This window comes from Mytilus edulis, chromosome 6 (assembly GCF_963676685.1).
Source record: "Mytilus edulis chromosome 6, xbMytEdul2.2, whole genome shotgun sequence".
Classification (NCBI taxonomy): domain Eukaryota; kingdom Metazoa; phylum Mollusca; class Bivalvia; order Mytilida; family Mytilidae; genus Mytilus; species Mytilus edulis.
This window is the reverse complement of record NC_092349.1, coordinates 29,825,328-29,852,882: the sequence shown is the minus strand read 5'-3', so window position 1 is coordinate 29,852,882 and position 27,555 is coordinate 29,825,328. Positions and strand designations below refer to the sequence as shown.

The following is a 27,555-nucleotide window of genomic DNA, read 5'->3' as shown; positions in this document are numbered from 1 at the left end:
TTAATATTATAATTAACACTGCCATTAAAGCGGGATGTTTGGCATGTCAAAAAAAAACAGGTTCAACCCACCATTTTCACAAAATACCCTGTACCAAGTCAGGAAATGGCCATTGTTACATTTCAGTTCGTTTCTGGTTTTTTTCTTCATTTCGGTGTTGTGTCTCTGTTGTGTCGTAGTTCTAATGTATTTGATACGTTTCCCTCAGTGTTTTTTTTTTTTTTGCTCTATCGACTAATGATTTCTTAAACAGCGGTGTACTTCTGTTGCCTTTATTTGTTGTAACAGACAAATCATACAAAGTAGAGAATATAGGTCTTTTGATTAAGGTCCTTTCTTTAAGACCTTGAAATTGAGGTCAAGGTTAAAACTAAAATCAACGATCTACATTTCATTGCTTGTTGTATATCATTATTGGTAAATGATAAAGTCAAACGTGTCCTAAGTCAGTAATTTGATGTACAGTAGTTGTCGTTAGTTGATGTAATTGATACGTGTTTCTCATTTCTCATTATTATATAGATAAGACTCATGTTTTTTTCCGTTTGAATGATTTTACATGACTAATTTTTTGGGGCCTTTTGTAGCTTGCTGCTCGATGTCAGCCAAGGCTCCGTGTTGAAGGCCGTACCTTGACCTATAATCGTTTACTTTTATAAATTGTTATTTGGATTGAGAGTTGTCTCATTGGCACTCATACCACATATTCCTATATCTATATAGTTTATTTACCATTGGTCAGCAGACTTTGACTTAAAAAGAAATTAACCAGAAGTAACCTTTTGTAACCAGAAGGCTGTTATTTTTTCATTATTTTTAAGTTACAAGAACGTTCTATTTTTAAAATCAGTGTAAAGTAATGTTTAAATTTAACCAAATCTAAAATCAAAAGTATCTACCATTATCCCTTATGTTGTATCAAAAGTATAAAGAGACCATATTTGTTTCATAAAAAAACCAATGTACATTTAGCTGTATTTTTTGACACCAAAATTGACATTTTAAACTGGAACTAAACATTTTCGATCAAAATATGTGCATTTTGTGGTTGTTAGACCTTTAATTGTTCTCTGCACAATTCGTTTTAAATACATTTGTTTTTCTTTGATACTGGAAATTCAGAAATAATCGCGTGTATTTACCATTGCGATTTTGTCGGTTTAGACTGAAATACAATTTTGATTTTTTCGATTTTAACAAATTTCATAATTAAAATTTATATAAAAAAGAAATGCGAGTTTAAATCATTGCGGTTATAACCCTGTCACCTTTTTCGCATTAATTAAAACATAGCACATTGTTCTGCCTATTCCAAATCAGGTTCCTCTGGCCTTTGTTAATCTTGTGTGGTTCTTTTTTAAATTCTGGTTCATTTATCTGCTTTGGAGTTTAGTTTGACGTCCACTTTCGCGCTGAACTAGTTATCATTATTGTTCAGGACCAGCCAAAGCTAACCACCAGGTCAAGTATTTCTATCGCTGTGTATAAGACCCGTTGGTAGCTTGGAATATTTTCTGCTTTTTTCTTTTGTCTTTTTGACACAATCCATGTTTCCACTCTCAATTTTATTCAAAATGTTATTAAGCGATATTCATTGTTGTCGACATTTCATATACCCATTTTTACATGTTGTTTAGTTGCAACATATCAATAATATAGTACTTGATCTCTCTCTTGTACGACAGTCGCATAAAATTCCATTATATTGACAACGATGCATGAACAAAACAAAGACACACTTGGGGTACAGCAGCAACGCGAATACCACCAAAATCCTGGGGTGCTCAAAAGTGCAAGCAGAACCTACTCCACATCTGGCACCCGACGTGGTGTTCATGTTATAACAAAGACAGTAAATAAGCTAATTTGGTAGGTCACATTCGTGAAAAGGTAACGGGACAAAGTTTTTTTTCTGAATCATTGAATTCATCTCAACCATTTTAACATAAACCAACATGAAAAATCTTCTTAAGTTGTATTTTTTGTAGAAGAAAGTAGACATTCGTTTTCAAATATTTATTCTGAATCAATTGCTAGATTTATCTATGGCATTTAAATAATAAAAAAACTGATCATACGCATTGACTCAATATTGCATGTTCAAATTTTGATCTCTAACATAAACGAATGAAGGACACGGTTATGCACATATGTTAATTATATTCTTTCGCGACACTTACAGTTATATCAATAAAAGAACATGTATATATTACAGAGACACTTGCAAATCCTATATTTCTCAATAGTTGGACTCTAATATTTTAGTTAGTAGTTTATGCATATGTTTATCTTATAAATAAAAATATGAAATGTAAGTTTTACACTATAATCAAAGGTGAAAGAGGGCCTTGATGGATTTGTTAATTCAATAGTTCATTAACTGTATCATGTACTTGTCAATTGGTTTTTAATTCTGCTGTGGCAACATTGACTAGCTTGAATATACAGTTTATAATAATACAGGATGGTCTTAAGTTAATGATTTCAGTTTTTGACACTGTATCATATAATTACTTTTGCAGTTTTCCGTATATTTGTATTCTTACTATTATTTCCCTTATGGTCGTTAGACTCCTGACACGACTATATATATGATGATACGGCTTTCGTGTTTTAGATTTTGTGGCTGCCCGATTGCTCTGAATCTAAAGGTTTGACTCGGATGCATGCCAATTGTATAGTGGACTTTGATTTGTGAGTCTCATAGCAATAGTTTACTTAAAGCAAACTGTATTTTTTAAGGTGTGATTATGAAAGTTCTTTTAAGTATCATCTCCAGACGCTTGTTTTTGTTGATATCATTGCTAGTTGTGAATGTGTGTTTGTCATGATTTATAAAAATAGTTGATATAATCTATGTATACTATATATGCTGCTAGACCACCAATTATTGTCACGTCAAACAATTTTTATTGTTTTGATTGATCAAGCAATATTATCAATACAATGGAACTATATATAATTATCATATAAGTGGGAGGTTGTGCGAGCTATAAACCACATTAACGCCAATATTTTCTTTAAAAATTGCATATACCAAGTCAAGAATATGTCAGTTCCTGTCAGGTCTTTCCATTGGTTATGTCAGTTTTTACAGACTTCATCTTGATTTCACCGTTGAGTTCCTCGTTAGAACATTATTGTATCTAACAATTATGAAGCATGATTTCATGGATACTAAAGATCTCAATTATATGTATTGTTTTTTTTTTTTTTGCAAAAGAGTGCCTATTTACTATACCCCAAGGAACAATTCATTCAGACATATGTCTGTATTTGTTTGTTATGTCTGGTAACGGTATAGGTTTGTGGATATATTATTTCTATTTTTACGTATTTGGTTTGATCAATACTTTACACATCTTCGGTTATTAATAGTTTCTTTTGTCATAGTGTTTTACAATGTTGGTGGATGAACCTGTAGGAAATAGACAGAACAACAGACTTTCTGGAAAACTAGCAATCTTTATCAATTGAAAAGGGATTCGAATACATGTCACCATGAGCATGCTGAGTGTACAAAAGATATTAACTTAGTCCTTATGTACAGAAGTTATTAACTAAATCTTTATGTGCATAAGTTATTAAAAAAAGAGGGACGACGGATAGCAAAGGGACAGTCAAACTCATCAATTTAAAATAAACTGATAACGCCATGGCTAATAAATAAAAAAGACAAACAGACAAACAATAGTACACATGACACAACATAGAAAACTAAAGAATAAACAACACGAACCCCACCAAAAACCACTCTGTACCAATCATGTCTTATACCTATACCAAACCAATTGCAACCAAAATGTCGAATTACAAACACGTTTTGTAAAATTTCAATATTGACAACAAATCTAAACCTCCTGACTGCACCTGTGCTAGTTCACAATTCACATAAAATCCAGCTGGCAACGTTATTACCGTTGACCCCAACATTGTCAATAACACTTCCCTGCAAAATGTGTTATCCAAAGGTCCTTAATTTCGTGAGCCTAAATACATCAATTGGAAAGATACCTTCAACATTCTGATGGATTTAGTCGTAGATTTTCCCATGAAAAATGGCTAAACACAAAAACGAAGACGTAGATATTCTTTCCGAATAGATTAAGGCTGTAAGGTCGTTGATGCAAATCAGTATTAAGAAACTGAAAGTGTCTATCAATACCCATGCTATGTCAATCTTAAAGACTCAAATTTTGCAAAACACGAAACCTCTTTAAAAATTACTCACATCTATTTTATCAGCAATCAAATCCGGGTTTCGAAATTATCACGAAACGTCCTATCTTAGAGGTGGCGTGAATCCGATGGGGATACTTAAAATTCAAAAGATCTTTTGGAGTACGTACAATCTTAGACTACTTTTGTTTATCTTGCAATACATAAAACACATTTGACTTTTCTACACTTTACACAAGTATTCCCCATTCCAAACTAAAAGACAAATTGAAAAAGTTGGCTTTGTTTTCTAAAAAAGTATACAAGTATCTTGTCTTAGGGATGGATAAGTCCTCATTTGTATTGCCTATCATGATTTTCTTAATAGAGGGTTGTCGCTCACAAGGAAGCTATTAAATCAAGAGATCTAAATGGTGAAGTTGAAATCATCTCTTCGTAAATTTTACGGACGCCATCACGAGTTGGTTGATATTTATGGAATAACCGTTTCACAAACGATATCAGATATATGCCTTACGTCGTAACTACAATCCTTTACCTTTTCATGAATGTGATCTACCGAATTATGAGACTATTTAACGGATTTGTTATTTCCTAAGCAACACGACGGGTGCCACTCTCAGTTTTTAATGGGGTTCGTATTGGTGATTCATTAGTTTTATATATTATGTCATGTGTACAATTGTTTGTCTGTTTGTCCTTTTTATTTTTAGCCATGGTGTTGTCAGTTTATTTTCGATATATGAGTTTGACCGTCCCTCTGGTATCTGTCGTCCCTCATTTTGTAAAGAATCACTCTAAATCAAATTAACAAAACAAAATTCTGAAACTAAGATTATCAAGATGCTTGATTTCTTACTTGACAACATATTTGTTACGTTTGGAGGACGTGTTTTCCACAGACTGTTGGCATTCCAATGGGAACCAATTGAGCCCCTCGTCTTGCCTACTTCGTTTTTTTATTATAATGAGGTTGGCTTCATTCAGGAACTTCCTAGGAAGAAGATACTCTCACTAAATAATTCAGAATTTGGTTACTATGTTAAACACATTTATCTCATCGAATTAGACATAAAGGATACACAGATACAGTATCTCCCAATTGATACGATATTCCCAGGCATGTATACCCTAACATGATTTCCTTGATAGATGGTTCTGGCACAGAAGGAAGCTAATAAACCAAAAGTTCCAAAAGTAAAAGTTGAAATCATCCCTTCGTAAATTTTGCTGACGCCATCACGAGTTGGTTGACCATTATGGAATAATCGTTGCACAGATCATATCGTATATGTCCCTTACGTCGTAAAAACAATCCCATTTCCCGTTTGTTTTTTACTTTTTACGCCATGGCGTTGTCAGTTGATGTCCGAGCCATGAGTTTGACTATCTCTCTGGTATCTTTCGACACTCTTTTAGTTCGTGCACTGAGACCTATTTTCTGAAATCTGCCCGTAATGATACAAACATTTATACTAACAGTGTAGGATAACTTACCATGATGTTGTTGGTGTATTTGTTTTGTTGGAGTATAAAGCTTTTGTCGGTTTTTGTTGGGGATGACAATGGAGTACACAAACAGAACAAACTACTTTATGTTATATTAAATGCGATTCGAATACACAGTTCATTAACAGTCTCAGAAAAAAATGCGATTAAGAAAAACTATTTTGAAATTCATCATTCTTGAATTGTTAGCTAATGTTTTTTTTTGTACTTTAATCATTTGTATGACATAGTTTGTATTACACGTCTTTATGATAATATGAACATTGTAAACCTTTTATTTCAGTATGGTAATACTCCCTTACACGCAGCTACTATAGGTGGATTCATCAACATTGTTACATTCTTATTAGAAAGAGCAGATATAGATCCGAATAAAGGAAATAAGGTATGTGATGACGTCCTTTACAGGACAGTCCAACTTTGTAAAATCTTTTATCAAACCAAATAAGAATAACACTGAAAATGTTTTATTGAAATATACAAACTCCCAAAAAATATGAATACATTAGTCAAGTAGTACACTTGCTAAATCGTTTGAGACATCCAATAAAAAGAAAGAAAAATGATATTTTAAGTAATTGAGATTCGAATACAGATCACCAAGAACATGTTTTATGTAGACTAGTACTATAAATAAACCACATTTTCAGTTTCAACAAAATTACGATTCACAAAAAACTGTTTGAAATTCATTGGTATGGTTTCAAATGTAATTTTTTTGTACTGTACTCATTTGTATGGATTGTTTTTGTTAACTTTCTGCTAATTAATATCATTAAATCTAATTCTTATCAGGAAGATATTTTCTAAAAGTCATGTTTACATCAATCATTTTATAATAAAAATTAGTAAACATCCTACTATGATGTATAATTCAATTCTTTTTAAACCTGATTAGTTTAGATTTTATGGTATAGACTGAGCCCAAAAAGAATTTTATTTTATTACAAAAATTGAATAACATATGATATAAATAACAAAAATGAATTATGAAATGTCAGAAACAACATGAATGATAACCACTCATATTCACTAGGAATGTCTTTGTATGGATCGCTGTAGGGTCCCAGTGTGAAAATTGGTATAGTATTATTCAAAATCAATATCTCGTCCATGCTCCTATTGATCGATGACGGATTGTTATTGATTTCGCATTCCATTTAGTATCTTTTGATTTTGCCATTTTGGAATTGCATTTCATTTCCTAATCAGTGCATTTTCAAATTCTTGTCAATTTTGTGTAAAAATCACCTGGCCACCGTTTCACAAAGCCTTCTTAACTTACGATGATCGTATCAGTGTACGATCGGTTTAAGTGTGGTTCTACGTTCCCGTTACGTGTGTTTCACAAAGGCATCGTAAAGAACTACTAAGTTGATTGCAAGTTACGTCGTGTGTATCATCGTAAGTGTATCGTAAACCGAGATGAGTGCTTTCTTTCACGTCCGCACTTTTATCGAGTATGGCATGCCAAATAAACATTTTTAAAAATAATGATTATGGATGGCGAATTATGGCGATATTTTTTATATCAACATTAATACAACTTAGGAATTTTAGTCCGTTTTCAATATTAATTCAAGATAAATGACGCTTACAGTCATAGGACAAAAGTGAGTTCCCACTCAAAAAATGTCCGAACAAAAATCGGTATTTTTCAAAAAAATATTACCAAGTAAAATATATACCATATGATGTAAAAATGTCTGAAGTTTAATTGTTTATTTGGCCATATTTTTAGTGAGGTTCTTTTTAATTATTCAATGGGTTAAACACAAATGATTTTTTTTACGATTTTAATTTGGTTAGAATACATAGCAAACTTTGCCGTGAGTCAAGCAATATTTTTCTTTGTGTTCACCTTGTCAGTAATTTAAAATACATATGTTAACAACACTTTGTACCAATATTCTTTTTGGAGACAAAAACAGTCAAATATATTCAACGAAACTATCCGACACAGTGAGGGTCTAGATTAAGGGCAACGAAAAGGGGGGGGCGCATTTCTTTGTTCTGTAATTCTTTTAGCCATTCTTATCTTTTCAGCATTAAAAATATGCTTATACTTTTGTGTCCCTTTAGAATTTGCACTACACAAATGGAACCATTTATCAATTTTGTTAAATGTTTGATTGAAACGAATCACAGAAAAATATAAATATTTTAACTTAGCTTATTTGTAACAATTTAAGCAGTAGATTAGATGAAATTAGTTATATCTGATCTTATCTAGTTTGTAATATATGAGGAAAAAGTAATGAGAAGCTAGCGCTGAGCATAAAGTTTTATAACATATACAGCATTATTAGTTATCCGACATTAAGAGTTATCTGGAATCTGACAAAGTAAAAATTTTATCATCAGAACAGATTAGATTTATTATTGATAGCCCAATATAGAAAAAAAAATGCTTATCATTAAAATCTTTTTGGAGGATTTTAATTTTTTTAACTTTTATTTGTAGTGAGAGAAAAATAGGTTTTCCCCAACCCCCACAAAAGCAAAAACAATGTCATCCGTCTTCGAGCATTCGTCTTTCAGATCTATATATAAAATATATTTTTTTTTTTTTTTTTTAAATTGGAATGAATAATGTATCTCGCAATGTGAACATTAGGACGTAGGAATCATTCCGGCGAAAGAGACGTTTGTATTCTGCAACTCCCTTAAAATAATCCATATAAATTTTCAAGTTATAAAGAATCTAAGTACTCTCAGATCTGTTCATTGTGTCTTCTTGTGTCAGGATGTATAAGTACCCGGCCTTGTCCACACGTATTTTTGTCCATCTGATGAGTTCAGCTTTTTTTCAACTGATTTTTATAGTTCGTTCTTATGTTGTACTGTTATACCACTGTCCGGGCCAGGTTATGGGGAGGGTTGGGATCCCGCTAACATGTTTAACTCCGCCACATTATTTATGTATGTGCATGTCCCTAGTCAGGAGCCTGTAATTCAGCGGTTGTCGTTTGTTTATGCGTTACATATTTGTTTTTCGTTCATTTTTTTTTTATTACATAAATAAGGCCGTTAGTTTTCTCGTTTGATTTGTTTTATAGTCTTATCGGGGCCTTTTATAGCTGACTATGCGGTATGGGCTTTGCTCATTGTTGAAAGTCGTACGGTGACCTATAGTTTTTAATGTTTGAGTCATTTTGGTCTTTTGTGGGTAATTGTCTCATTGGCAATCATACCAAACATTTTTTTTTATAAGGTTTCAACTCAATTAGACAAAGTTGATCTTCGTCTGCATGATTTGGCTAGTTATTAGGTTCTATTTGGTCTGATAGCTCTTCAACTGTTTCTATTTTTTGTGCATGCTCCGTTCCAAAAATCGAGAATTATAGCTCTTTGATTGTATGACTAGTTGTATGTTTTTTTCCAGCTGTACAGAGCTTTTTGTTGTCAATGGTTATTTTTGTTGGAAATCTTTCACGAAATTTCATTGTTGTAATTATTATAGACACAATGTAGGAGAAGGATGTAAGGTTAACCAAGTCGGCAATAGTGGACGAAAATACCGATGCTTAATAATGAACATAATTTGCATTGCTAAAATCATTTAACCAGTTCTGATAAGGACCAGTTCAACATTTCATTCCAAATGATATACGTATATCAATATTTAATTTGGTATGCAGAAAACGCAGAGTTTAGTTGTTTTGTCAACTTTACTTTATATTATCTCTCTTTTTTCTCCTTTTTTTTGGGGGGGGGGGCATTATTCTCTATTCTGTAAACCTCATTCACAACCTCATATATCTTGGGTTATTTCAAATAAATATCTGGTATTCAAGCGCCTATTAATGGGATAGGATGCTTAATACTATAAGAGTATCCACAAGTAGAGTTTTGGTGGTCTCTTTTAAAAGTCGGTGCATGAGAATATTATGCTACAACCAACCAACAAAAAGGGTTGCCGACTAAGTATATAAAAGCTAACGAATATGCAAAGCATGTAATTTTTACGACGCATGAGTTGGTGTTAAAGGGGTTCCCAACCGTGAATATTAAATAATATATACCGATTTGATTGGCCAATAAATGTTTTTGTCATTTGATTGCTGTTTTATTAACGTATAACCTACATTTCCAACAGTTTTGTATAGCTAAAACGGCTATTGTGTATAAAATAATTGTCTTTCTTTCCCTAAATAATATGTTAAAAAGAAGGACCGAGGAGAGATGTGCACAGACACTTGTTTCGATCTATCAATGGGAAGGTCGACTATCCATATATATTACATATTGATAGTCGACCTTCCCATTGATAGAAACAGGTGCATGTGGCGATGTCCCTAAATAAAAAAAAATAAAGTAAACAGAAAAAAATGCTCCACCTTTCAATCTTTAACTTTCCCTCCCCTTCCAAGTTTTTTTCTACTGTATTTTTTTTAAGACATGTCGCATCTACACAAAGTCTTATTGATCTGCAGCTTACCCCTATTAGTTTTGGTATACATGATCTACATTAAATTCGATCCAAAAATAGTCACTCGAAAGGCATACATATCTAAGTAGTTGCAATAAGTTACATTAACTACGAAACTAATTACAGTCAGATATTTATTTCGATATTCTTATTAAAATACATTTCTTTTTTGACCGAAATGACAAAAAAAAATGATTATTATCTGGTTTGACTGTCACTACAAACCATTAAAGTCTGAAATGGCCTATATCTGTACTCGACTGTACTGATTTTTTACTCGACCAGTCTGAATTGGTCTGACTTTTACTTGACATTACTCGACCCCAGTCTGAACCATACTTGACTGTACTGCATCGTACTTGACCCTTATCTTTGCCGTTGAAAATAGTCTGAACTATTACTCGACCAGTCTGAAACAGTCTTAACCCATTCTCGACTTGTACTCGACCTATTTTTCCAGTCTGAACCATACTTAACCAAAGGTCTGAACAGTACTCGACCAGTCTGAACCATACTAGACCAAAAAACTCTACTTTTTTAACTGTTAAAATAAATCTCTATTTAATGACATATATAACAACAGCCAACAACATTTATAAAAAAATTTAACCTTATATTAGAAATATATCTATGATTATATTTAGGATGAAAAAAAATATATTATATAAAACTTATATCAAAAAGGGATAATATTAAATAAATAAATAACATTGTTTTTCTGATTAGTGGTAAAATATAAAGAATAACCTCTGCTTGTGGCAAACTCATAAATAAGATCACACCTGGTCAGAGGTATTAAATTCTAAATAACATTGATTCAAAATTGCAACATCCTGTTTAAGTTAAATAACAAGGCCTTTCGAATATTCATGTATGTACTAGATAAGTAATACACGAATTTAAGAAAATAGGGCTTTCTTTTTACCTGTAAAACACACATGTATTGAGGTAATTAGAATATATTAAAGTGCTTTCTGCATGCCATGTTACTTTGACAAAAAAAGTTACTTAAATTAAGTGAAATAATTTTTTACTGTTACTTTGGAATACATTTCTTTTTTTAAAAAGGTTATCAAGGATTGCTGTGAAAATTCTATTATCATGATTACATTAAATTCTTGGTTTAATAAAACAAAACAATTAAGCTCTTATTTTTTTAAATTTATTAAGTTGTTTTATATACTATTTTATATATATATTAATAAAATAAACATTCACTGCAGTATTAATTCAACTCAACTAAATCTTTACTAGGTTTTAAAATAGTCCAGTTACCATAAAATACTTCCGAAGTATTCATAAAATTTTGAATAAATATTGAAAATATTAGTCATTTGTTAGTCACAATTCATTTTTTTACATTATGTGATCAGCTTGATTTATTTATATTTTAAAAGTTGATATATATTTTAACGTAAGTATTGATTAATATTGTGTTGACGTTATATTATGATTAATTATTGTGAAATTTTAATTTCAATACTGTATTGAATACATTTTTAATTTCAATTTGTTGTTCAAATTTCATTTTTATTTTAAAAAAATCCTAAATTGATAAAATTCAGTTGATAGATACAAAGAATAGGTCTAGTAGGTTGGTTAAGACTTGGTCGAGTATGGTTCAGACTTTTTCGAGTATGGTTCAGACTAGGTCCAGTATGGTTCAGACTAGGTCCAGTATGGTTCAGACTAGGTCCAGTATGGTTCAGACTAGGTTCAGTATGGTTCAGACTAGGTCGAGTACGGTTCAGACAAGTATAAAATGGTTAAGTACTGGTCAAGTACACATTCAGACTGTTAAGTATGGTTCAGACTACAGTCGAGTATTATCAAATAAATCTCAGACGAATTCAGACTGGTCGAGTAAAAATCAGTACAGTCGAGTACAGATATAGGCCATTTCAGACTTTTAATGGTTTGTAGTGTGTGAAACACTGATTTCAGATTTATATTGTACATATATATAACTTTGAAAATGGGAATAAAACATCCTTCTTTAAACGTTTTATCGATTACCACTGTGCCTGTAGTGATATAATTATAAATAGATTTCAGAACGCGGACGTGATAGAAAGCCTATTCATCAAATAAGACGAACGCCAGTAGGAAATAAGATGAGTAAACAATGATTAATACCTTAGATTTGCATTAAGTTAGTTGCTTGAATATACAAATAATCCAACGAAGAAAGACTTCAAGTGTAGTTCTATGATATTGAAGATTCTTCTTCGTCTTCTAACATTTGAGGCATCTTGACCAAACTAAAGAACGCTGCAGCCATGTTAGATGGATTCATTCATTTTCGTAGAAAAACTACGACTGGGTATAGCTGTAGTAAGTTACGCTAGGATTTACGCTTTTTTTACGATCATCTTAACTTACGACGGCTTTGTGAAACGGCTGTAAATCCTACGATTTATTTACGATGGACTTACGATGACACGTAGACTTACGAAGGCTTTGTGAAACGGTGGCCAGGATGTTTATGGATGTGTCGGTTCAACAGATCCCATACATGTTTGATCGGATTGAGATCTTGGTATCAACCTTGTCAATCCTTTGCAGTTCGAGTTTGTCTGTATCTATTTATTACCCTCCAAACTCTTCACCTAATCAAATTTAATCGACCCGCGACGTCGGCAACACTCATTTCTGCATCAACCATCCCAGTAGTTCTCTGGCGGTCATTTTTTAGAAGGACTGGTCGAAGCCCCATTCAATATTTTTAAAACAAATAAATTTCAAATATCGTTTTAAAAGTACACGTGAACAAGGTAAAACATCGATTAGACGTACAAAGCTTAAAAAAAAAGAAAAAGTGTTGCTAAACTTTTATGCTCACTATAATTCGAGTTTTAGTCTTATAACACAGACTTGTATTAATTGTAGTATTGTTTAAACAGACAGTTGATAAACTAGAGTTATGACAAAGAACGACGCTTGCTTTTTTTCTAAAAAAAATCAATCGGCAGCTACCAAACCTTCTGAATAGATATTCCGTATCAACTTCACAAATGAAACGTGATGGTCATAAGGTAAAAAAAAAAAGGTGCTGACGTTATTCATCCTCTTAAGTACCACATATTTTGTTAATTGTTTAGTTTCCTGTCTAGATATGTGTTGGGGTGTAAACACATTCAATTGTTCTCTTAACAATTAGTTCTAATTGGTTGAGAGTCCCTATTCGTTGAGATTTGTTCTCATTGTTATTTATTTCTTCTTCCGCCATAGTTGTTTCCTGCAGATTTTTGTTTTGTTTAGAAACATGTCGTTTAGATATTAACCATACGATATGGAATAGTTATTGTAGTTTTTGTTTTCTCCCTGAATGACCAAATTTTTTTTTTAAAAGAGTTATCTTCCCGAACTCGGTTTTCCTTGCAACCGTAAAAGAAACTGAGAAAATTTATCATTTCTTATTGCTCGTTATATCTTCAAGATGTTGTTCTCATTGGTTCAAAGCAAAACACAGACTCAATTTATGGGTTAATCCCCTTCTGTTTTTGTATGAGGAACATGCATTTGAAACTGGTAATAAACATGTGATAAAGTCCTAGGGTCTTTTGATTTAAGGTCCTTAGTTCATTCAAAATATGTTAATGTCAATTTTAGTTCAAAGGGTACATTGCAAATTCATGGTAGTTTGATCCCTCCTATATTCCAAATATTTGATGTTGATAGTTCTAGTAACACATATAGTAAAGTCTTTTAATTTAAGGTCTATGTTTTGTGACCGTAAACCGGTAGTGAAAATTTTAGGAATCGGAAGTACCTACTCATCTCCCTTTTTGTAGCAAAAGTATATAGAAACTATATATTTTTGGAATCAGTGTACATTTAACTATCATCTGGCAGCATAGGTGACATTTTAAACTTGAAGTGAATATTGTCCTACCAAAATATGTACAGTTGGGTGGAAAGACGTGTAATTGTTTTCTGAACAAATGGTTTTTAATTATAATTATGTTTTTTCGCCTAATTTTTTCTTCAGCAGTATTGTTTCAAAATTGATCACTTAAATATTTGCTATTATATCGACCAGTTTTTACGCTTTTCAAAATGACACTGTTGGACCGAACACTTTACTTTGTGAGACTTATATTCTCTGAACACTAATTGTTTTGTGCAGACTACTCTTTTGTAACCGTAAAAGAATACGACAAATTTATTTTACCAAATTGCTCGTTATATCGATCCAACGCATTTTGCCGGAAGATATCCGGAGACTCCATATGATAGTTATTTCCCTATATGCATTGGATATAAGTGATATGCATTTGTAACCCGTTACAACCATGGGTAATAGGGTCTTTAATTTGAGGTCCTTGTTTCACCAAAATGAAAATCAGTTCGAAGTCAAAGGTCAATGTCATGTTGTTTTTTTTTTTTTATCAATTTTGGCTTATCATCACTTATCATAACACACCATACAAGATAGCGACAAACTATGTTTACTAAATTGGAAGTTTGGACATATCGTTAGATTTATACAAAGGGTACGTTGACATTTAATTGGAGTTGTCTCCCCCTTTTTATTTAGCTGAATGTTGCTGCTTAATCTTCGATCACAATCTTTGCAATTTAGCAGCAACATCAAGACTTTTTTCTTTGCTTGAGACTACTATACCACATGCTCAGTTAAAAGATCGACTCCACCATCTCATTACACAAAGCTATTTCTATAAAAATAGGAATCGTAGATACAAATTTCTTGTTTTGGGTTACAATAATTCATATTGTTTGAAGAACCACACTGAATCTACAAGAAAATATACTGAAGATGATATTATCAAAATGCTGGACTTTTTGATCGACAATATATTTGTTGAGTTTGAAAGATTCATATTTCAAGAGACAATCGGTATTCCAATGGGTACTAATTGTGCACCCCTACTAGCCGATTTGTTTATGTACTCCTATGAAGCAGAATTCATTCAAACTCTTCTAAAAGACAAACAGAAAAAGCACCTTGCTAATTTTTTTAATTTCACTTTCCGATATATTGATGATGTCCTATCATTGAATAACCCACAGTTCAGCCAGTACCTGCATCTCATATATATCAGTGAACTTGAAATTAAGGATACTACTGATACAAGAAGGACTGCTTCATACCTTGATATTTTCCTCATTATTAACACAGATGGACGACTTCACACGAAAATATATGATAAACGGGACGATTTCAACTTCCCAATTATCAATTTCCCATTTCTCAGCAGTAACATACCCTCTGCCCCTTCGTATGATTTTTACATATCTCAACTGATATGTTATTCGTGTGCATGCTCACATTATACGGACTTCATATACAGGAGTGTGCTCCTAATGCAGAAACTGCTCCAACAAAGTTGATGGAGGACAGATTAAAAATGACACTCCATAAATTTTTACAGACATCATCACGAATTGGTTGATCCATACGACGTATCTTTGTCCAGACTAACTATGAACATTTTTACTGCGTGTTAGATTGTAGTTTGTGATTACGTCGTCTGATCTTCTTATTACCGAACGTGACTTATTCCCGAATGTGACTGTTATGCTGAGTGTGAATTCGTATTTATTTAAGACTATAATACAATTAATTATCTAATTACTACTTACTACAATTAAATATTAATTAGTATTATGATTTTCACTGTTATTAATATAAGTTAGATAAGTCATACACATTTAATCTTGCATTTCATCCAAATTCTTTCTTCAATTTCGGAACACGTATTAGACTATGACTATGGGTAACACAGCTGTGATTGTCATGTTTTCGTTTGTATTCTTTAGCAAGTCACCACTTCATTTTAGTCATGTATATCTATTATATAGTCACTTTGTAAAATTTACTGTTTGCAAAACTATGTATTAATCTCGATAATAATGATGTTTTTGTCCCAGGCGGATAACCCTGGCCTCACAACTTTTTGAAACTTTTTATCCTCTGCATTCTTTAACTTAATAGTTGTTATGGCTTACACAATTTTTTTCATATGAGCATAGTTTTGTGTGGACGTAGCGAGCGTCTGGCGTGAAAAAATATTTTTAACCTGTTACCTTTTGATGGCTATTATTCGTTTGTTTCACTGTCCTATATTTTCTCCCATTTATTTATTGTAGCCCTGTCGTGTAATGTTGTCATTTTAATATTATAATTAACACTGCCATTAAAGCGGGATGTTTGGCATGTAAAAAAAAACAGGTTCAACCCACCATTTTCACAAAATACCCTGTACCAAGTCAGGAAATGGCCATTGTTACATTTCAGTTCGTTTCTGTTTTTTTTCATCATTTCGGTGTTGTGTCTCTGTTGTGTCGTAGTTCTAATGTATTTGATACGTTTCCCTCAGTGTTTTTTTTTTGCTCTATCGACTAATGATTTTTTAATCAGCGGTGTACTTCTGTTGCCTTTATTTGTTGTAACAGATAACTCATACAAAGTAGAGAATATAGGTCTTTTGATTAAGGTCCTTTCTTTAAGACCTTGAAATTGAGGTCAAGGTTAAAACTAAAATCAACGTTCTACATTTCATTGCTTGTTGTATATCATTATTGGTAAATGATAAAGTCAAACGTGTCCTTAGTCAGTAATTTGATGTACAGTAGTTGTCGTTAGTTGATGTAATTGATACGTGTTTCTCATTTCTCATTATTATATAGATAAGACTCATGTTGTTTTCCGTTTGAATGATTTTACATGACTAATTTTTTGGGGCCCTTTGTAGCTTGCTGCTCGATGTCAGCCAAGGCTCCGTGTTGAAGGCCGTACCTTGACCTATAATCGTTTACTTTTATAAATTGTTATTTGGATTGAGAGTTGTCTCATTGGCACTCATACCACATATTCCTATATCTATATAGTTTATTTACCATTGGTCAGCAGACTTTGACTTAAAAAGAAATTAACCAGAAGTAGCCTTTTGTAACCAGAAGGCTGTTATTTTTTCATTATTTTTAAGTTACAAGAACGTTATATTTTTAAAATCAGTGTAAAGTAATGTTTAAATTTAACCAAATCTAAAATCAGAAGTATCTACCATTATCCCTTATTTTGTATCAAAAGTATAAAGAGACCATATTTGTTTCATAAAAAAACCAATGTACATTTAGCTGTATTTTTTGACACCAACATTGACATTTTAAACTGGAACTAAAAATTTTCGATCAAAATATGTGCATTTTGTGGTTGTAAGACCTTTAATTGTTCTCTGCACAATTCGTTTTAAATACATTTGTTTTTCTTTGATACTGGAAATTCAGAAATAATCGCGTGTATTTACCATTGCGATTTTGTCGGTTTAGACTGAAATACAATTTTGATTTTTTCGATTTTGACAAATTTCATAATTAAAATTTATATAAAAAAGAAATGCGAGTTTAAATCATTGCGGTTATAACCCTGTCACCTTTTTCGCATTAATTAAAACATAGCACATTGTTCTGTCTATTCCAAATCAGGTTCCTCTGGCCTTTGTTAATCTTGTGTGGTTCTTTTTTAAATTCTGGTTCATTTATCTGCTTTGGAGTTTAGTTTGACGTCCATTTTCGCGCTGAACTAGTTATCATTATTGTTCAGGACCAGCCAAAGCTAACCACCAGGTCAAGTATTTTTATCGCTGTGTATAAGACCCGTTGGTAGCTTAGAATATTTTCTGCTTGTTTCTTTTGTCTTTTTGACACAATCCATGTTTCCACTCTCAATTTTATTCAAAATGTTATTAAGCGGTATTCATTGTTGTCGACATTTCATATACCCATTTTTACATGTTGTTTAGTTGCAACATATCAATAATATAGTACTTGATCTCTCTCTTGTACGACAGTCGCATAAAATTCCATTATATTGACAACGATGCATGAACAAAACAAAGACACACTTGGGGTACAGCAGCAACGCGAATACCACCAAAATCCTGGGGTGCTCAAAAGTGCAAGCAGAACCTACTCCACATCTGGCACCCGATGTGGTGTTCATGTTATAACAAAGACAGTAAATGATCTAATTTGGTAGGTCACATTCGTGAAAAGGTAACGGGACAAAGTTTTTTTTTCTGAATCATTGAATTCATCTCAACCATTTTAACATAAACCAACATGAAAAATCTTCTTAAGTTGTATTTTTTGTAGAAGAAAGTAGACATTCGTTTTCAAATATTTATTCTGAATCAATTGCTAGATTTATCTATGGCATTTAAATAATAAAAAAAACTGATCATACGCATTGACTCAATATTGCATGTTCAAATTTTGATCTCTAACATAAACGAATGAAGGACACGGTTATGCACATATGTTAATTATATTCTTTTGCGACACTTACAGTTATATCAATATTAGAACATGTATATATTACAGAGACACTTGCAAATCCTATATTTCCCAACAGTTGGACTCTATTATTTTCTAGTTAGTAGTTTTTGCATATCTCATAAACAAAAATGTGAAAAGTAAGTTTTACACTATAATCAAAGGTGAGAGGGCCTTGATGGATTGTTTTTTTTTCAAAGTTCAATAACTGTATCATGTACCTGTCAATGGGTCATTAATTCTACCGTGGCAACATTGACTAGCTTGAATATACAGTTTATAATAATACAGGATGGTCTTAAGTTAATGATTTCAGTTTTTGACACTGTATCATATCATTACTTTTGCAGTTTTCCGTATATTTGTATTCTTACTATTATTTCCCTTATGGTCGTATGACTCCTGACATGACTATGTGTATGATGATACGGCTTTGGTGTTTCAGATGTTGTGGCTTCCCGATTGTGCTGAATCGAAAGGTTTGACTCGAACGCATGCTATTTGTATAGCGGGCTTTGATTTGTGTGTCTCGTAGCAATAGTTTACTTAAATCAAACTGTATTGTTTTAAGGTGTGATTAGCTAGTTGTGACTGCGTGTTTGTCATGATCTAAAAAAAATAGTTGATATAATGTATGTATTTTATATATGCTGCTAGATCCCAATTATTGTCACGTCAAACAATTTTAATTGTTTTGATTGATCAGGCAACATTATCAATATAATTGAAGTATATATAACTGTCATGTAAATGGGAGTTTGAGCGAGCTATAAATCACATTAACGCCAATATTTTCTTTAAAAATTGCCTATACCAAGTCAAGAATATGTCAGTTCCTGTCAGGTCTTTCCATTGGTTTTGTCAGTTTTTACGGATTCATCTTTTTTATTTTACTGTTGAGTTCCTCGTTAGTACATTATTGTAACTAACAATCATAAAGCATGATTTCATGGACATTAGATATCTAAAATATCTGTATTGGTTTTTGCAAAAGTGTGCTTATTGACAATAATCCAAGGAACAATTCATTCAGACAGATGTCTGTATTTGTTTGTTATGTCTGGTAGTGTAAGTTGGTGGATATATTGTTCCTATTCTTACGTATTTGGTTTAATCAAGACTTTACACATCTGCGGTTATAAACAGTTTATATTGTCAGATTGTTTTACAATGTTGGTGGATGAACCTTGCGGAAATAAATAGAACAACCGACTTTCTGGAAAACTAGCAATCTTTACCCATTGAAAAGGAATTCGAATGCATATTACCATGAGCATGTTGTGTGTACAAAAGTTATTAATTGAGTTCTTATGTACAAAAGTTATTAACTTAATCTGTATGTGCATAAGTTAATAAAGAAGAGGGACGAAAGATACCAAAGGGACAGTCAAACTCATAAGTCTAAAATAAACTGACAACGCCATTGCTAAAAATGAAAAAAAGACAAACAGACACACAATAGTAAACATGACACAACATAGAAATCTAAAGAATAAACAACACGAACCCCACCAAAAACTAGGGGTTTAGTAAGTCCTTATGTACAGAAGTTATCAACTTAAGTCGTATGCACGAATTGATTTAAATGCCTTTGCCAACGAAGGTCTCGATGGCGTTAAATTATGCAATAACTGTAATCAAAAACAAGTTCTGTTGAAAATACCTTCTTGTTTTAAAGATCAGTATGTAACAATCATTTCTTATACCTAAACCAAAACCAATAGCAACCCAAATGTCGAATTAGAAACACGTTTTGCAAAATTTCAATATTGAAAACAAATCTAAACCTCCTGATTGCACCTCTGCTAGTTCGCAATTCACATAAAATCCGGCTGTCAACGTTATTACCGTTGACCTCATCATTGTCAATAACACTTCCCTGCGAAATGAGTTATCCAAAGGTCCTTAATATCGTGAGCCTAAATCCACCAATTGGAAAGAAACCTTCAACATACTGATTGATTCACTCGCGGATTGTGCCATGCAAAATGGCTAAACGCAAAAACGAAGACGTAGATATTCTTTCCGAATAGATTAAGGCTGTGCGGTCGTTGATACAAAACAGTATTAAGAAACTGAAAGGGTCTATCAATACCCATGCTACGTCAATCTTAAAGACCCAAATTTTGCAAAACACGAAACCTCTTTCAAAATTATCAACATCTATTTTATCAGCCATCAAATCCGGGTTTCTAATGTTTATAATGAAACCTCCTATTCTAGAGGTGGCGTGATTCCGCTGGGGATACTGAAAAATTCCAAAGATCTTTTGGAGAATGTACAATCTAAGACTACTTTTGTTTATCTTGCAATAGATAAAACACATTTGATTTTTCTACACTTTACACAAATATTCCCCATTCCAAACTAAAAGACAAATTGAAAGAGTTGGCTTCGCTTTGTTTTCTAAAAAAGTATGCAAGTATCTTGTCTTAGGGATAGATAAGTCTTTATTTGTATTTCCTATCATGATTTTCTTAATAGAGGGTTGTTGCTCACAAGGAAGCTAGGAAATCAAGAGTTACAAATGGTGAAGTTGAAATCATCTCTTCGTAAATTTTACGGACGCCATCACGAGTTGGTTGACCGTTATGGAATAACCGTTTCACAAATGATATCGGATATGTTCCTTACGTCGTAACTACAATCCCATATCCTTTCATGAATGTGACCTACCGAATTACACTATTTACCTGATTTGTTATTTCATAAACAACACGACGGGTGCCACATGTGGAGCAGGATCTGCTTACCCTTCCAGAGCACGTGAGATCACCCCTAGTTTTTGATTGGGTTCTTGTTGGTTATTCATTAGTTTTATATGTTGTGTCATGTGTACTATTGTTTGTCTGTTTGTCCTTTTCATTTTTAGCTTGGCGTTGTCAGTTTATTTTCGATTTATGAGTTTGACCGTCCCTCTGGTATCTTTCGTCCCTTATTTTGCAAAGAATCACTCTGAATCAAATTAACAAAACAAAATTCTGAAATGTGCCTTTGGCACCATCTTACGGTGTTTATATTTTACGTTCGCTATGCCGGTGTCTGTTGTGACGTTTTTATTTTAACGAACGTAATCTGTGTATTACTGGTAAATTATTAAACCAGGGATATCGTTACCATAAATTACTTAAAACCTTTACTAAATTTTTCCATATATATAAAGCTTTGGTTTTGATGTTTGGTCGGACGTGTAGAAAACTTATTTCAAACAGAATAGCACCTCATTTTTATGAAAATGTTGTTAACCGTGCCGGGAAATTTAGAAATGATCCATGCAAACGTATTGCTCCTTTAAATAAACTTATTCTTAAAGGTTACCAATTCAACACTGTATTACGATCATTGAATATTGTTTTTATTGGTATAAATATTGATTTTGTTCTCAGTCAATTAAAAGCAAACTAAATATTACTAGTACATTCTATACATACACAGATTCATGGATCTACAATCTGTCAATACCTGTAACTTGGCATTGCACAAGGTCATGTTTTTCTCTGGCTGTTTATGACGTCTTTACACTAAATCCATTGGATGTTGAATGTGTGCGGATTGATAGTTTACTCTTAGATGCATGATATGTTATATTAGTTGTTAGTGGCTTTGAACTAGCAGTCAGGTAACGGCGAGTACTCTCAGATATGTTCCTAGTGTCTTTTTTGTCGGGATGGACAAGTACCCGGCCACGTCCAATTGGATGTTTGTCCATCTGATGAGTTCAGCCTTTTCAACTGATTTTTATAGTTTGTTCTTATGTGGTACTGTTATACCACTGTCCCAGGTTAGGGGAGGGTTGGGATCCCGCTAACATGTTTAACCCCGACACATTATTTAAGTTTGTGCCTGTCCCAAGTCAGGAGCCTGTAGTTCAGTAGTTGTCGTTTGTTAATGTGTTACATATTTGTTTTTCGTTCATTATTTTATATAAATAAGGCCGTTAGTTTTCTCGTTTGAATTATTTTACATTGTCTTATCGGGGCCTATTATAGCTGACTATGCAGTATAGGCTGTGCTCATTGTTGAAGGCCGTACGGTGACCTTAGTTATTAATTTCGGTATCATTTTGGTCTCTTGTAGATAGTTGTCTCATTGGCAATCATACCACATCTTCTTTTTTTTATATTATCCAGATGCTTGATTTCTTACTTGACATTGCTACTTGTTACGTTTGGAGGACGTGTTTTTCAACAGACTGTTGGCATTCTAATGGGAACCAATTGTGTCGGTCTTCTTGCCTACTTCTTTCTTTATTATAATGGGGCTGACTTCATTCAGGAACTTCTTAGGAAGAAAGATACTCTCACTAAATAATTCAAAATTTGGTTACTATGTTGAACACATTTATCACATCGAATTAGACAAAAAGGATAAAGCAGATACAGTATCTCCCAATTGATACGATATACCCCGGCTTGTATACCTTTTCATGATTTCCTTGATAGGTGGTTCTTGCACACAAGGAAGCTATTAAACCACGAGTTCAAAATCATCCGTTCGGAAATTTTACTGACGCCATCACGAGTTGGTTGACCATTATGCAATAATCGTTACACAGATCATATCGTATGTTTCTTACGTCGTTAATACAATCCATTTCCCCATTTGACGAACATGACCTACCGAATTAGTCCAGTGACTGGGTTTGTAATAACATGAGCACCAGATGTGTGTATTGTGTTCTATCATTTGTCTGTATATCTTTTACTTTTTAGGCCATGGCGTTGTCAGTTTATGTCCGATCTATGAGTTTGACTATCCCTCTGGTATCTTTCGACACTCTTTTATTTCGATTGCCTGCACTTAGACCTATTTTCTGAAATCTGCCCGTAATGATACAAACATTTATACTAACAGTGTAGGATAACTTACCATGATGTTGTTGGTGTATTTGTTTTGTTAAAGTATAAAGTTTTTTTCAGTTTTTGTTGGGTATGACAATGGAGTACACAAACAGAACAAACTACTTTATGTTATATTAAATGCGATTCGAATACACAGTTTATTAACAGTCTCAGAAAAAAATGCGATTAAGAAAAACTATTTTGAAATTCATCATTCTTGAATTGTTAGCTAATGTTTTTTTTTGTACTATAATCATTTGTATGACATAGTTTGTATTACACGTCTGTATGATAATATGAACATTGTAAACCTTTTATTTAAGTTTGGTGACACTCCCTTACACGCAGCTGCTGAAGGTGGATTCATCAACATTGTTAAATTGTTTTTAGAAAGAGCAGATATAGATCCGAAGAAAGGAAATAAGGTATGTGATGACGTCCTTTACAGGACAGTCAAACTTTGGAAAATCTTTCATCAAACCAAATAAGAAAAAAACTGAAAATGTTTTATTGAAATATACAAACTCCCAAAAAAATATGAATAAATTAGTTTAGTAGAACAATTGCTAAATCGTTTGAGACATCCAATAAAAAGAAAGAAAAATGATATTTAATTAGACATATCATAATACATATTAAAAAAAGTAAATTTGATATTATTGCTTACGAAACAACGTTCAACTCCGTCACAAATGACGTAAATGTAAGCAGCTTGTCTGTTTCTGTTATATAATTTTGACAACTTGAACTATTTCTTGTCCTATTTCGATTGCCTTTCTTGAAATCTTTGAGTTAGACGCCACGTACAATAATGACCATACCAAGGGGATCAGGTTTTTTGTTGGTGGAGGATGGGAAAATAAACACACAAAACAACTGAGCTTCTGGGAAAAAAGGCAACCGTTGTCAATGAAAACTGGATACGATTACACATCACCATGGAAATGTACTATACACACAAGTAATTTATAAAAACAGTTTTAACCAAATTGCGATAAGCAAAAAAGATTGAAATTCATTGACTTCCCTAAATGATGACAACTGCATTTTTGTACTTTTATCATGTGTATGAATTGTTTTTGTTAGCTTCCATATCATGCTATGAACAGTACAAGCTTTTTTTTTTTTTAGTTAAATGGTAATACTCCCTTACACTCAGCTGCTAGTTGTGGAAATCTTGACATAGTTGAATTGTTATTAGAAAGAGCAGATATAGATCCAAATGGTGAAAATAAGGTACGAGTTGACGTTTTTCTTTCATACTTGTAAAACATTGTTGAATCTTTCATCAAAATCAATCTCAAAATAATGTTGCTTATAAATTCTATATACATCTCTTCAAAATACCTAAATTTTCAGAATGCAAAAAGCTTTACGTCATCAAAAGTAAAATCACAAAAAATACTGAACTTTGAGGAAAATCAATTTGGAAAGTCCATAATCACATGGCAAAATCAAAAACAAAACACATCAAAATAGAATGGACAAGAACTTCATATTCCTGACTTGGTACAGACATTTTCAAATGTAGAAAATGGTGGATTAAACCTGGTTTTATAGCGCTAACCTTCTCACTTTGATGACATTCGAAATACCAAAATACACTTCAACCCAAATAAATTTGATTTTATAGGAATCAAAGACAGTCAATCTATTTAGATTCGTTTTCTTAGTTTCGGTTTATTTTGCATTCCAATTGCACAGATAATTAAGACAAGGATTTATCATTCATTAACGTATGTATATACAACAAATACTTATCTGATAAAGTGTGGAAATGGGAAAACTCGATGACTGTAGATGTAGTATTATTGTAAAAAAAGGTAATTAAGTTCACTACCAACTGAATATATGATTCCGATTATGATATATTGCATGATTATCATATACTGAATATTCACGCCACTATCTTGTAAATTTTTACTATGTCTTATTTGCATAATGTCAATAGTATAACAATGCCATACATGTCATGTCATAAACTTATGTCTTGTAAACATGTTTGTATGCACTGTAGTTTGAATACCAAAAAGATCAATAATAAAAAAAAGATATATTGCATGATATATAATCAAATGTGTTTTAACCCGAAGAAAAAAAAATGTTTTTCTTTGTTTTATATCAAACAACATAGATCAATCATCTGTGTTTTTATGATTGATGAGTCTGATTAAAAGAAAATTAATTATTTTCTAAATAAAAAGCTCACTGCTTGAAATGGTGCATTTAATATAAAACTAAATGCATAGTTTATGCATATCAAATTGCAAATTGAAATAAAATATATGCTTTGCACTGAAAAAAATCGAATTTAACTAGAATTTAAACTGAATTCAATTGAAATGAATTTCCAATTTTTAACCTAGTTTAAGATATTTTTAAATCTGATTCATTTTCAAATAAATGTTCGCCTTAACAAACATTGATTTTTCTTAAGTATATAATAAACTTTGAAGTAAGATAAAAAAAAACTTAATTGTAAACTATTTAAAAAAAATCCATATTTTTTGGTTTATAACTTAAATGTTAATTATGACTTCCATTAGATTTAATACAATTTAAGGTAAATATGAGTCTTTTTTCTCCGAAGTACCTAAAAAAATAGTCATGGAAATAAAAAATAAAGAAGGATATCTCTCTGCGTGATTTTGATTTGGGCAATTTAAACATAAATATCATATTTACCAGCGTATGGCGTATGAATTTCTTAACAAATACGATTTTCAGACTTTTAAAAATGTTTTTGGTGTCTCAGCAAAACGTTAATGAGCCATATTGTCCAAAGGTTCATGTAAACGTACCCCGATCTTACAGGCATTTATTTAGTGTCAACCTGACAAATCATACAGGATGGTCTTGAGGTTTTGGTTTCAGGTGCTGAAGTTGTGTATCATTGTATTACTTTTGCCGTTTTACTTTTATTTGTATTCTTACTATTAAGTCCCTTATGGTTCTGACGTGACTATGTATATGTCTAACGAGCATCATGGCTTTTTGGTTTTCTTAATTCTGCTTGATCTAGAGGGTTCACTCGTAAGCATGACCTTTGTGTAGCGTCATGTGTCTCTCGTATTTATAATTTACTTAAATCATACTGTATCGGGAACTTGTTGTGTATTGACGTCTTTGCTAGTTGTAACTGTTCATTTGTCATGATCTAAAAAAAACCAGTTATATTGTAAATATATATATATATATATATATATACCGTTTCGATCCCTAACATCACTGAAGAGACATTTATTGTCGAAATCCGGATCTGGTGTACATAAAAGTATTGACACCTCATGCTTGTGGCATAACTTCTTGGCCACAAGTTTATTGTTTACTGTTAAGTATTAAATTTATATTAAGATCCATTTTGTTACATTTTGCGATCAATTTTATTTGGCAATCGCCAATGGCAGTCAGCAGGGTTAAAGAACATCAGTTGTTCGACCTGTTAGTCAAATGCGTTTTGTTTAAATATACTTTTTCACTTTTTTGGTCTTTTGGAAAATGTTGTTTGTGCTGTATTTAGACCCTTCTACAACTAAATTTGTTTTGCATGCAGACGTATAAAATTTTCGGTTTTTATCCAATGCAATCATAGGTTTGAACGTACATGTAGTTTTCAATTTAGACTTGTATACATATATACCTTGTCATTTTATTTGGATCAATATCTGCTCTTTCTAATAAAAATTAAACTATGTTGATTAATCCACCTTTGACAGCTCTGTGCAAGGGAGTATAACCATACTAAAATGAAAAACTTTCAATGATCGTATTAGCATACAGACGTATAAAAACACTTTGTCATACGAATGATTATAGTACAAAAAAAACAATGGCCACCAATTCGAAATTAAAGAACTGCAAAATTACTGCATACTCCAACAAACAAATACACGAACAATATCATGGTAAGTTTAATATGAGTGTGATACAACTTACCATGATATTGTTCGTGTATTTGTTTGCTGGAGTATGCAGCTTCGTTCTATGATAATGGTTATACCATGGCGACTAGTTTTGTTGGTGTTGGAAGCTAGAGTAAACAGACGGAAAATCGACTTTCTAAATAACTCGTAATCTTTGTCAATTAAAAAAAAAAATGTTTTTTTTACAAACGTTATGCATTTAATCCATAAGTACAATTTCATAAAAAATGCGATTGATAAAAATAATTTGCAGTTCTTTAATCTCGAATTTGTGGCCAGTGTTATTTTTTGTGTACTATAATCATTCGTATGTCAAAGTGTTTTTATACGTCTGTATGATAATACGATCATTGAAAGCTTTTCATTTAAA

General features: G+C 32.3%; 1 protein-coding gene across 1 annotated transcript in view; it reads left to right on the top strand.

Annotated features, from left to right (window-relative positions):
• LOC139526338 (putative ankyrin repeat protein RBE_0317) overlaps positions 1 to 25,303 on the top strand; it is a 33,310-nt gene extending 8,007 nt beyond the window's left edge. The window contains exons 3-6 of the mRNA XM_071321472.1: positions 5,972 to 6,073; positions 23,586 to 23,687; positions 24,394 to 24,498; positions 25,280 to 25,303. Coding sequence (XP_071177573.1) covers positions 5,972 to 6,073; positions 23,586 to 23,687; positions 24,394 to 24,498; positions 25,280 to 25,303 — 333 coding nt within the window. The remainder of the gene's footprint in view (positions 1 to 5,971; positions 6,074 to 23,585; positions 23,688 to 24,393; positions 24,499 to 25,279) is intronic.
• The last annotated feature ends 2,252 nt before the right edge of the window (positions 25,304 to 27,555 follow it).